Raw genomic sequence first — 13,768 nt, forward strand, 5'->3', positions numbered from 1 at the left:
AAAAACGAGGAGCTGGACAGGAGAGAGCACAAAGGAGCACTTACTGTCTACTGGAGGTGGCAGGGGCCTGCGCAGGTGGAGCTGCAGCAGCAGGGGAAGCGACCTACCCTAGGGTCAAAGGTCGATATGCTGGGTCCGACCAACCACCCCCCCACCAGTCGTTTATCACGAGTAAATGCATTGCCAGATGGTAATAGTAAACTTTGGACATTCCCAGGCCTCCATCGAAGACATCTCTCTCACAGGTAGCTAGGGCTAATTTGGGGTGAGAGTCGCCCCATTGCAAATGACGCGCCACCATATCTATATCTTTGAACCATCTTCGAGGAATTGGATGTGGGAAGTTCTGCAATAGGTGGAGGAGCCTGGGGAGGATTATCATTTTATAAAGTGCTATTCTGCCAAGCAGGTTGAGGGGCAGGGCACACCAACGGTGGAGATCGTCTTTAATGCGTTGGGTAAGTGGGGTGATGTTTAGGGCTCACTCCAGTTCCGGCAGCAGAGACACTTGTACTCCAAGGTATCTAAAACAATTGCGCCTGATCAGGATGCCTTGCTGCCAGTCAGTGCATTCTCTAGAGGGATGCAGGGGGACCAACAGGGACTTGCCGGGGTTAAGTGCCAGGCCCGATACCTCGAAGAAGAGACCCAAGAGCCGCAGAACTCAGGGACCGATTTTGACGGGGTTGGAAAGATATACGAGCACATCATCTGCATATAACGATACGCGGTCCCCGGGTCCGGCGGGCCACGACCAGCCCTCAATCAAGGGGTCCTCCCTCAGCAGCTTCGCAGGGGCTCTATCGCAAGCACGAAGAGCAATGGGGACAGCGTACATCCCTGGCGGGTACCCTGAAGTATGGGGAACTGGTCTGAGATCACCCCATTCACCAGGACACAGGCGGTCGGGTTAGTGTAAAGGAGCTTCACCAGGCCGCGAAACCTGGGCCCGAAACCGTTGCTCAGTAGCACGTGTTCCAGGTAGGACCAGTCTACAGTATTGAAGGCCTTCTCAAAGTCTAGTAAAAGGAAAGCTAGGGGTGATCGGGTGAGGCTTTCCCGGTGGGCCAGGGCCACGTGCAGGCGTCTAATGCAGTGTCTTGTGCTACGCATGGGCATAAACCCACACTGGTCAGGGTGCACCAGTAAAGGAAGCACTTCTTTCAGTCTGGCAGCCAGGATTGTGGACAGTATTTTGATCTCGGTGTTTAAAAGATAGATGGGACGGTACGCTGATCAGTGCTGTGATGGTGGTTGGGTCTTAGGGATCACCACGATTGTTGCCTGGTCAATTCCTGATGGGAAGCAGCCAGTTTTCTCAGCTTCTTCGTACATGCTTAGCAAATGAGGGCCCAGAATGTCTCCGCATCTACCGTACTGTTCCACTGGGAACCCGTCGGGACCAGGCGTTTTTCCTGGCGCCAACGCGGCTATCACCTTATTGATCTCTTCGAGGCTTAGGGCTTCGTCTAGTTTTTCCCTGGTCGTTTGCAAAATCTTTGGGAGAGTGATTTCATTCAGGAGGGGGGATTCTCTTTCAGCCTCAGGCCGGGGGCGCTCCGCGTAGAGTCGAGTATAGCAGGAGGCAAAACATTGTGCAATGTCACTTGGTTTCCTGGACAAAGCCCCTGATTCATAGACCACTTCATGGATAACTCTATTTGCTAGTGGTCAGTGGCCAGCCAGTGTAAGAGCTTCCCGTTTTTGTCTCCCCAACCGTATATTCGGGCCGCTGATGTCCGCCAGAGATACTTTGCAGTTTCCAGCAATAGATGTTTAATCAGTGAGCTGCCTCCAAGTAGGAGCTCAGGCAGAGACCGCCTGTTGGCGCTCGAGTCGCAGCGCCCTGGCCTCGAGGTCCGACACCTGTGCGTTGCGAGCGCATTCTTGCACACGAAGGTGGTGTTTGGCGTATCCCCATAAGGTAACTTTGCACGCAACCCAGACCGTGCCCGGCGATCGCACCGACCCCATGTTTTGTTCATAGTATTGGTTAAGATGGTTCCGGATCGCCAGTGTGTATTCGCCATCTTGTACGTGCCATGCGTTCAAGCGCCAGGTCTGGCGCTGTGTGGGCTCTGCACCTCCCAGACGAACTTGTATTGGAGCGTGGTCGGAGACCCCATGTGGTAGTATTTCAGCCCCAGCTACTCCGGCCATGTCTAATGCCGGCATGAACACCATGTCGATTCTAGCGTGTGTTTGGTAGGCTGCTGAAGTGTTTGTGTATTGCCGCGTCCTAGGGTACCAGACCCACCATACCTCACACAGGCCAAGACTCTCAGCCCCATTATTTAGGCTTGCTGCTCGAGATGAGCGGATAGCGGATATGGTGCCAGATACGTTTAGTCTGGGATCCAGAACAGGGTTAAAGTCCCCACCGATTAGGGTTGTCCCCTGGGGGAGTCCTGACAGTATCCCACGGAGTACAAGTGGAAAGTTGTAAAAGGCCGCCGGGGGGGCATAGGCGCTCACTAAGTTGATCGACCTACCGTAGAGTGAACCGGTCAAAGCGGTCACTCTCCCCTGGGGATCAGTGTGGGTGGCAGTAATCGCCATGGGTAGTGAGCGATGGAGCAGGATTGCCGTTCCCCTGGAGCCCCTCGAGAATCCAGAGTGATACACTCTATTGTACCCTCCATGTGCCAGCATGGGGCATTTATTGCACATTAAGTGGGTCTCTTGTAGTAATACTATTAAGGGGGCATGCCTGCGGAGTGTGCTAAAGACTGCGGATCTCTTGAACTTGTCAAGAAGTCCGTTCACATTCCACGAGAGGACTTGTGTCTGTGAGGGGCAAGCGTGGAGCGCCAAGGTGTGTTCAAGTGTTGAGGGCCCGCCTGTGGGTCTAGGGGCAACCGTCCCAAATAAGAGAAGGGGATGAAGGAAACCTGAAAAAACCTTATTAAAACCCTATAACCTAACCCCTTAATAACTTTCTTACCCCTCAACTGCCCCCCACCCCATACTTCTACCCCGGACGCATCTGTCGCCCTATAACACAAACTAAACAACACAGCCAGGTAGTCTGCTGTTGGAGTGGAGTGGTGGACCCCTCCCTTTAGACGGATCTTCTGCAATTTTAGATAGATGCCGGCACGGGTCCGCAGGAGACGGACACCGGTCCGAGAGCCTCGGGGTCGGGGGAGGCCCCGTCCGGGGGGGCGTACATCTGCGCTGCATTACATCAGTCGTCCCCGAGGCGCCTCGAGGGAGCCATGCCTCCACCGTCAGCCAAGTGTAGGGGTCTGGCTCAAGCGCTCTCCCACTGTTACGCCGTCCGGGTCTTGGGTTTCTGAGGCGTCTGGGGGGGGGTCCCATCAGCCCGAGAGCCAGGATCTATTGATTTGTTCTTGTCCTGAAGGCATTCAGGGCTTCCTCATCTCCCACGTCGAGACCTGGTGCGCTTTCGACCTCTTCTAGTGGTCCGTCCGAGGTGCAGGGCAGCGACTTGGGATGCCCCCCGTTGGGTCAGGAGGACCTCTTCGAGCCCCGACACCTTCCTCCGTCAACCAGTCCCATGCCTCTTCTGGGGATTTGAAGAAGTGGGCTCTCCCATTCATAAGGACCTTCAGGCGTGCGGGGAAAAGGAGCATGTAGGAGAGTTGCATAGCTCTAAGTTTTTGTTTGACATGTTCATATGACCGGCCTTGTGTTTGGACTTCTCGGGTGTAATCTGGGAATGCCAGAATTTTATGGTTGCTCCAGTGAAGATCACCGCATCTTCTGGCTTCCTTGAGGATGTTGTTGCGGTTTTTAAAGTTCAAGAAGCGTGCTATCATTGGCTGTTTGGGTCCACCCGGTGGGGGTCGCGGTGTCAGAGCTCTGTGTGCTCTTTCAATTGCAAACCATGGCGAGAGAGCTTGGTCCGGGACCCAGGATTTGATCCAGAGCTCGAGGAAGTCAGGGGCCTTGTTTTCTTCCGCTCCTTCCGGGAACCCTACGAAGCGCAGGTTGTTGCGCCTGGAGCGGTTTTCGCCGTCTTCGGCACGGCGGTGTAGTTTGCCCGTTCAAGTCTGTAGTTGGGCCACCTTGAACCTGAGATCCGCAAGGTCATCTTCTGTTTGGGAGACACGGCTCTCGACCTCCGTAATTCTACCCACAGTGTTTCTGAGGTATTGCCTTATAAAGGCCATGTCTTCGTGCACCTCTCCGATCTTAGTTTCTACGGCCAACTGCAAGGAGTGGATAGCCTGAAGGATTGCATGTACCCCATCCGGGGTAGGACCCCCCGATGCCAAGTCACTCTCGCTCCGGGGGGGTCGTTGGTGCGGTGAATTGGTCTATCCTCTGCTGAGACGCCGGAGGCTGCCTGGTGGCTCTGTCCTTGCCCATGGCGCCACTGAGATTCAGTCAAAGGCCTCACTCGCCCGCGTCACAAACAGGCTTCTTCTGGGCTCTGTTCCCCCGACGGTTTCCTGGTGTTCCACCCAATTCGATGGGTCCTCTGGGGGGGCCTCACATTCAGTGGGAGGGACACCGACCAGCACCTTGTGGTCTTAGGAACCCAAGAGAGGGGGTTTCGCACGTAAGGGCACTCCGGGGTGGTATTTTCAAGCGGAGAGAGGGAAGGGCGTGCCCCCAGCGGTCCCACGCAGCCGGGGGGGCCGTCGGTCCAGCCCCACTCTGCGCCGCGCCACCCTCAGTCAATCAGTCAGGCCGGGGGTTCATGTTCAGAGGGTCTCTGAGGTTATTTTATTTAGTGACCCAGAAGAGGGGGGTGGTCTGGGGGGGTGATAGGGCACACACTCCCCTCCGTCAAGACGCCCGACGTTGGGCTGTATTGTCTGATGCCTTACACATCTCTTCCAGCCTCCACTCCCGGTGGGTTATCAATGTCTCTGGGGGCACAAAACTGCCCAGTGTCCAGGGGGTCTAGGCGCCTCACCTCTTTCACCTCTCGACGGCCGCTGGTCCACGCAGCAGGATCAGGGGGCCAGGGCTCTCTCCGTTACAGCTGGTTCTCACTGCCGCCGAGGACCACACTTTCAGGCGTCTCGGACGGCTGGTTGGATCGTTGCTTCTCTCCGTGCCTGCGGCAGCGCCTGCAACCAAGGCCGACCGCCGGAACTTGCCATGGCATGTTCTGCCAGGCAGGGCCACCCGTCCCAGATCTTTCCCAACAGGGGGGGAGGGAGCCATGCCCCCGACTCGCGGCACGGGGCCGGCTCCCGCACCTAGGGAGGCCTCCTGTGCTGCCCGCAAGACGCTCGAGCGCGTATCGGCCTAGGAGCCTGAGGGCCCAGCCCGTGCCCCTTGGTATTGCTCCCGCCCGGGGCCCCCCGCTGCAGACCGCTCGGGGATCACCCGGCCCGCCGCTCACCGGGTCCGCTCGTTGGCCCCCTCCGACTCACTCACTCTACGCCCTCTGCAGATATTGAATGTTTGGGCAGCAGCTTCTTGCGGATCACGGGACCCCGTGCCAGCCACAGCTCCCGGCCGCCATGTTTCAACCTCCACTCCGAACCCGGTCCGAGTCTGCCTCTTGTGTGTGGGCCCGTCAGCAGCCCATTCAGCAAGATCGACAGGTTCTCAGGCGATCTACGGCTCCCATAAAGACCCCCGGGGTTAATTATACAGGTAGGATGGTAATGGCTTCAACAGGTGGATGACGGAGGGGTCCGGAGCACTCTTAGAGTGCGACCGCCATCTTGACGCCCGAAGCCACGCCCCCAACATTTTCAACTCAAACTAGTCTATCGCTTACATAAATTATGCAAAACCCATGTGTAAAAAAACCTAAAATGCAACATACACAAGGGATATTTTTACCAAAACTTGGATCAAGCTTAATCTATTGGATAAAAGGATGCTGTGGTCAAAAATTCAAAATCATGTCATGAAGCTCCACTTTTCTTGTGGCCCATTGCGCCCCCCATAACGCCACCATGTGTGCGCCGTATTTAACATACGGCGCACCATGGCGCAGGTTAGGGACAATAGCATCATAATTTTTTACGCTATTGTTGTACTTTGCAGAATTAGTGCCAAAAATGTTGGCGCTAATCCTGCAAAGTACATATAGGCCCATTATAAATAACTGTGTGCCTCTTTTTAACACCTGCTCTGTGCAGGCGTTCAAAATGCCACTAAAAATGTCACAGTGGAATCTCCTACATTCCACTGCACCATTTTTGCGAGCCCCCTAATGGTGAAATGTCCCCCTTGCATACATTATGCCTGGCACAGGCATAATGTGGCGCAAGGGTTTATAAAGTGGCCATGCATGCATTGTGCCACTTTGTAAATATGGCACGGCGTTTTTGCCACACTAGCACCCAGGAGTCATAGTTCATTTGTTGCAGCAAAGACATTTGCATGCTCAAGAAGGACATTTATGTGACTGCTACAGACATTGATGTGACTTAAATGAATTGGATCTATTTAATAACACACTAGAACCGTAAACTGTATGGTTATAGTGTCACTGCTCTTCACATTACTGTGCTTGTTATTCTGAAGTCTGCAGATGTATTCACTACAAGTTCACCATAACTACAAGATATCATTCTTCAACCTTTGGACGACAATATGTCAAAATTTACATAGAAGCTATAAATATTGCCAACATACATATATGTGGAGTTAAGAATCATAAATGTATAGCTATCTGCACATATGCACATACTTACCTCCATCTTTTTTTGGAACTAAGAGCCAGATTTAAGAAAAGTGGCGCTGCACATAGTGCAGCGCCACTTTTCTTGCGCACCTTAACGCTCCCCTAACGCCACCATGTGTGCGCCGTATCTAAGATACGGTGCACTATGGTGGTAGTTAGGGAACTAGTGTCAAAATGATTGACGCTGGTGCAGAGCTTTGCAGGATTAGCGTCAAACATTTTGACACTAATCCTGCAAAGCCTATTGAGGCCCACTGTAAACAATGGTGTGCCTCCTTTTAATGCCTTCTCTGAGCAGGAGTTAAAAGTGGCAAATAAAATTGATTTCTTTGTGCCATTTTTTCGGCCCCCCTAACAGGGGAACGCCCCCTTTGCATACATCATGCCTGGCGCAGGCATGACGTATGGCAAAGGGTTTGTAAATTTGGTGCAGCGATTTTGGCCTCGTTGGGCCACATTAGGGTAAAAAAAAATGACGCTAATGTGGTGCAAGGAGGCACTAGGGTCTCTTAAATCTGCCCCTGAATATTTAGGTCACAATATTTTTTGATATTATGGTATTTTCTCAGGATTAAGCAGCAAATTAAGGGCCTGATTAGAGTTTGGTAGAGAGGGCCCTTTGTTGCAACTGCAGTGGAATACCCTCTCTACCAAACCCTCTGTCCCACTGCCACAGTTACACAGGGGCGGTCAGAGGGTTTGCTAAAGAGGGAAGGCTCTTTGGCTGACATTCTTAGGGCCTCATTTACAAGGCTCTATTGGCACACTGTGCCACCGGAGCGTCAATTTGTTTTTGACATTCTGGTGGCACAGTGTGCTACCCCATATTTACAATGCTATGCAAAGCCATCTTGGGTGGCTTTTCATGGCCTTGTAAATATGGACCCCTTTCACGCATAACAAGAAAGGAGCGTTCCATGGGTGTTCCCAAAAAACAGATTTGCAAGTCTGGGAATGCATCAGATTCCTAGGACATCTCAGGGGTGGCGTAAGAATGATGCAATGGGGAGAAATATCTTTGTTTTTCCCTCTTTTTATGTGTGCTGCATATTGCAGCACACATGGAAAGAGGAAAACACCTGTTGTGATTGTTGTTATGCAGGAAGGTGCCCCTTCCTGCACAAAAGCAATCATCGCCACAAGGCAGGCATCCATGCACCATAGTGCAAGGGTGTTGGAATTGGCGCTAGGCAGCAATTTGTGATCCATCGCAGGGGGAGAAGACAGAAATGCGCCGTATCTTATGGATACAGCCCATTTCTGCCCTTTTCCGGTGGCGCAGGGTGATGTAGCAAGTAACTTGCTGTGCTGACCTGCACCATGGGCCTCGTAAATGAGGCCCTTAATGTCTGCCTGCCTGATTTGCAGGTCGGCAGACCTTAAGTACGCCGGCGAAGGAGCCTACTACGGACCCATCGCTGACATACTCCTTCGACAGCCTGACAAAGTACTGGCTGTCAGAGGCGGACATATAAAACTATCTGTCCGAGTTAGAGTGAAAACATTTTTGGGGTTTTTTTTTTCTGCTAGTCATCACAGCTATTCTCAAAAAGGAAAAAATTAATAAGCCCCACACCATAGGAGTCATCTCCTGTCTTGTGGCAGTCGAGAAGTGTTGCTTTTTTCCACACAAAATCTGTTTGGGATTTTATTTTTTTCACACAAAAAAAACGCAATAACTTTAAAAGTTCGACTGGCAGCAGCTATGCTTGACAGAGCTGTCTCCTAAACTTTTAACACACTGACAGGAACCGACTCGAGGGCTGTTCCTGCCAATGACTACAGAGGGACAGCGGGCATAAAAAAATGCGGTGTGTGTACTCCTCTCTCTAGAACAGGCCTCAAATTCAGGGGCGACGCTTCAGAGGGGTTGTTTGGGGGTGTTATATCCCCCCCAATAAATTTATTTTCTGATGAAAAGTTTCGTATAGGTGATTTCAGTTGGGTATGTGAAGTGTCTGTTAGATTTTACCTAGGAGTTGTGCATGCACACACTGACAAAAAAACACACACACGCTCTCATCTCTGTTTTGAAAGCCTTAAAAATGTTCACTATTTCACAAAATATTCTATTTCTCTCGCTTAATACTCCTACCAAACCGCACTGCTCTCCTCTTCCACGGCCACTTAAGCCTCTCTCAGACGCCCTGCTTGTAATATAACATTACAAGTCACCTTGATTGTCGGGAAATCTGAAGTTCGCCCCGCACCAGCTTACTGACCAAACTGCGCCCCTGCTCAAGGTACTCAGCACCTTGTTAACTACACAGTGCCAAATTTGTATAAAAAAATAAAACATGCCGGTGCCCAAGCCCTTCTCTTAAACACGCGGCTGTTGCAATTCAATGTGCGAACATGGAATACTGATACAGAGTAATCCTCAAGCCATTTCGGGCCTCTTTAGTTCGTTTACAGCCACTCCCTGTCCTTCAGCTCACTCTTGCAGCTTTCTGCTTTCTCCCTTGGTGACGGTTTTCCGTTTTTCTCTTTCTCCCGCTTTCCCGTTTGTGTCTTCTGCTGCAGTAAATACTTGAGGCAAAAAATAAGTGCAGGTGCTCCGCCCCGGAAACCACACACACAAATTAAGCACTGGTTCAAGCTACATTATGTAGGAATCTTACCCTTGAATAATGTATTGACCTCGGCAGGAGGTATTTCTGTGCGCCCCTAGTGGGATTATTTATACATGTAAATGTTTCTATTCTCTTTGGAGCACGAAGTTAGTTTGGTGACTCCTACACAGACATGGCGGAGGCTCAGTTGCCAACTTGTGCAATTAGTACATGTCCAAGAAAGTCAGACCTCTAAAAGAATGGATGGTGAGACAGGGTTAACAATGTGGCCAAGTCCATGACGTCAGCCTGTCGCATTTAAATGCCGAGTAGTAGTTCAGTTGCAAAGAAGTACTAGTCCGTGGTTTGTTCAAGATGAACGGTTGGAAATTAGCAACCCTGCCTGTACTCTGCTCTGCTTGAAACTGCCCTCCGGGACAGAGAGACGGGGCTGGGGTCAGGGTCACGTCACAACATTTGTCCTTCCGTTTTGAAGTGGATTTCAATGGAAGCAACGTTAGGAGACATTCTTTCAATTGTTTGCTGACAGTTCTTATTTCTCTTTTAGGATAGTTTGGCATAACTCTTTTTTCACGTCAGTTACAGGTGCCTATTCATACCTTATCTTAACTGTCAATCCTCTTATGTTTCTTAACACTTGCCCAGGGCTTCGTCCTTCGTCATCGGGTATTTCTCAGATACCCCTCATGTTCTTTGGTATCTCATGCATTCTGTGGAATTATGCCACTCCTTTCTATCTCTTTATAGCCCCATGCTTCCACATTCCTTGCCCCATAACTGCCCCCAGACATATACAACGCGTTTGCTCTGTCATGAATTATCTTTGGTCCTTTAATCAAGCACGAGGCGTTTACTGAGCAATTTATTCAGTAGTTATGAGTAAATTATGCGGCTGAGAAAGAGCTATTGTTCAGCATATTATGCAATTTAATTTAAGTTGCACGGTTAAATCAGTGACATGTGTGTAGTTATTTTGAGGGCAACACTTACATCCTCATTAGGAGAGTAATGGTTAGGCCACCAAGCATGCGAGGGGAAAGACCCAGGTGTCAGTTCTACCATCACCACCACTACCCACACAGCAGAATTAGGTTCGTCCACTCCATAGATTTAGACTTGTTCACTCAATGGATTTAGGATTGTCCCCTTGAACAGATTGCGGCTTGCCCACTCAATCTATTCAGGCTTGTCTCCTCAAAAGATTTAGGCTTGTTCACTCAATAGGTTTAGGCTTGTCCACTGAACATATTTAGGATCGTCCACTCAATAGATTGAAACTTGTTTATTCAATAGATTTAGGCTTCTCTTTGTAAAAAATGTAGTCTGTCCACTCAACAGATGTAGATGATTTAGGCCTTTCCACTCAACAGATGTAGGCATGTCCACCCAATGGATGTAGGCTTCTCCGCTCAATAGATTTAGGCTTCTCCATTCAATAGATGTAGGCTTCTCCGCTCAATAGATTTAGGCTTCTCCATTCAATAGATGTAGGCTTGTCCGCTCAATAGATGTAGGCTTGTCCACTCAATAGATGTAGGCTTGTCCGATCAATAGATGTAGGCTTGTCCACTCAATAGATGTAGGCTTCTCTGCTCAATAGATTTAGGCTTCTCCATTCAATAGATGTAGGCTTGTCCGCTCAATAGATGTAGGCTTGTCCACTCAATAGATGTAGGCTTGTCCACTCAATAGATGTAGGCTTCTCTGATCAATAGATTTAAGGTTATTGGCTCAGAAGACTTAGAGTTACCTGCTCAATTGAAATAGGCTTGTCCTACATTCAGACTTGACTGCACTGTAGATTAGGCTGGTTCGCTCAATAGATTTAGGTTTTCCCGCTCAACATATTGAGGTCTGCCACTTCTCAGCTTTTCCTTTGGGGTCCTTGCTGTACAGTGGAGAACTGTCATGCCAAAAGTTCTTCTCCGCACACAACTTGGGCATTTTGGCCAAAGTATGCAATGCCCTGTGGCTGGCATTGTCATAGACGAATAGTTTACCCAGGCAAAATATTTTTATTTTCAAAAAGATAGCCCTTTATACCAGGATTTCCTTACTATAAACAACAAATCAATGTGGCTGACATGTGAGGAGGTTCATCCTAGCACATAAGGGACGTTGTGTCTCTTGTACGACGCATGGCGGTGCCAGCCTAGAAGACAACATCGAAAGTGGTGTTGGTTGTCTTTCTTGCCAGCAGATCTCCTGTGTTTCAAGTTCCAAAAAGCAGAGCATATGTGTGTCCACCATTGGGAACAAAGTGGCATCCCCCATTTAAGTAAGTTATGGAAACAACAGGGCAGGAAGGCATCTGTCATTCCGTTGAAAAATTCCACTTACCACACCTGTGAATGATCTCATCGATACAAATGAAATCCTTTTACTCTAGGGAATACAGACGAAAACTATTCACATTCAGCACAACCTAACCAAAATGTTATTTACTGTCCATTATTGTTTTGCCCTGGGTGGAAGTGTAGGAAACTGATTTTAATACCACAGGGAAAGATGTACTAACTTGTTGCAATTACAGTTGCAAATAGTGTATTGACATTTTGCCACCAAAACAGCTTATTTTTTAAACCAACCAATGTAATAAAATGCTGTTTCACAAAATAAAGAATCATAGTAGGTCGCAGACCAATCTGCGAAGTGAATTTGTGACCCACACAGTTGGTTGTCATCACAGGAATGTTAGCCAGCGAGGCTCATTAGACAACATCCCTGTGACTGCTTTTCACAATTAAAAACTTTTTTTAAGAAGCCCTATTTCCTTAAAAACACAGGGCTAAGCATTTCCCATTTGGAACAACTTCAGTGAGAAACTGGCAACCCAATTTACAAGAGAATGGGTCCCAAGGGGACCTCTCTCCCTTTTGTGAATTATTTATCCCCCCTTCTTGGCATGTAGCACCTGATTACAATTGGAATTCTGGGTAAAACAAATGATACTTAGGGTACCATGCTGCAATTGGAAGGGAAGCTCACTACACAATCCTTCCAAAGTGCTATACTGTATCCATTTCAAAACCTATTCCCTAGTGGGTAATACTTTACAGACTTCGATAATGTGATTAGTACATAAAATTAACTGTTTAAGTGTCACAAACCCTTTGTGGTTTTGTGAACTAGAGTATTTCCAACAGCTAAAAATGTAGTTCTTCTGGCCAATGGCTCTTTTGTACCACACAAAGTAGGTTCTCAGTAGAAAACAAGTCTACGTATGCAAACTTCTGTAATGAAATGAGCCTCTCAAGTATTCTCCACACTCTGTCTCTTTCTTAAAACCTGCCTTCTACAGCTTGGTTTTCGGTTTATTCATTCTGTGTTCACAACCTAAGACCAAGGAAACTGTTTTTATTCTACAAGAAACCACCCTGCTAAACACTATTCTACTTTGCATATTACATAAATTTCTGTCTTTAAGTAAGATTGAAGATTTGAGATGTAGAATAATTACTGCTTTGAGAACACTACAATGCAAACATAATTTTGCCTGAATTGTGTAATAATACATTTTCATGACAAAGAATGAATATTTGCTTCTACCCTGCTGAGATATCTTTAAAATTTTAGATTTTTTTAAATCTCCTGTAGAAATCAAGTCGATTACCTGAACTTGTGAACAGCATCGGGGAACAATGTTTACCTTTTTGATGCCTAAATAAATGCAAATTAATGCTGTATACAATTTGTAAAAAACACTATCTATCTGTCTGATAAAAAGAGATATGCTGAAATCTACAGATTATGCAGCAGTAAGCCTGGCAATAAGTGCAACAAAAATACTGGAACTGCAGCACAGTAGAACACTAGTGACCCTGATAATAGAAGTTAGTTCTCCACTGTCTCAGAATTGCCATGACCTTGACATATTCCATTTCTTCTTTTTTATTCCTTCAAACTTTCACACCCTTAGATCTCCTCAACACCTGTTTATTATTGTCCCCCATCCTTGAGGAGGGAAGCATTTCATTGCTTGTGAGCTCTGTGTATTTAGGGGGTGCAGAGTAGATGTAGGTTGGATTATCATAGGGGGTTCACAATTGGTCAGTGGTGTATCCTGATGGCGAGGAATTTGGGGACACGTCAAAGGATGCCTTTGTGGATTAGGCAAAGGGCTGGACCATCCCCTATGCTTTGATAGGAGGCAAGCCAACTGGCCTTAGTGAACAATAGATGAGGTCCGAGGTTGTTTTACCTCTTCTCATCTGAATGCGAGATTTTTTTATTTTCCGGATACAAAGGAGAGTGTTTGCATCATCAGAGTGAATGGATTTGTCCACAACCATTAACAGAACATCTTTTGGATGAAGGAGAGGATGCATGAGGAAAAACTGGGTGTACTGCCCACAGATTCAGTTTTGGCATCAAGGGAAGGCCTTGATTATCTACGGATGTCCAATCAAGGCTGGAGCAGTTAGGGTGTCTTAAGCTTATTGGGGGATTGAGTTGAACATTAATTCTGTTTTTGAGCTGGTTACTTTGATGAAGAAGAGAACCATTATCACAAACAAGGAGATTTCTGGGACATTATACTGGTTTTCCATCTTTGCAATATTTTTGTAGAGGT

General features: G+C 48.2%; 1 protein-coding gene across 1 annotated transcript; it reads right to left on the reverse strand.

The window, feature by feature from the left end:
- Positions 1–780: 780 nt before the first annotated feature.
- On the reverse strand, positions 781–1,113 carry LOC138247083 (uncharacterized). Its single transcript, XM_069201830.1, has one exon. It carries the CDS (start codon positions 1,111–1,113, stop codon positions 781–783), a length of 333 nt encoding a protein of 110 aa, XP_069057931.1.
- Between the last annotated feature and the right edge of the window lie 12,655 nt (positions 1,114–13,768).

Source organism: Pleurodeles waltl, chromosome 7, assembly GCF_031143425.1.
Source record: "Pleurodeles waltl isolate 20211129_DDA chromosome 7, aPleWal1.hap1.20221129, whole genome shotgun sequence".
NCBI classification, from domain to species: Eukaryota; Metazoa; Chordata; class Amphibia; order Caudata; family Salamandridae; genus Pleurodeles; species Pleurodeles waltl.

What these genes read in the sequence shown, in the direction of transcription:
- LOC138247083 (XM_069201830.1), bottom strand. Translation starts at nt 1,113, where the DNA reads ATGCGTAGCACAAGACACTGCATTAGACGCCTGCACGTGGCCCTGGCC.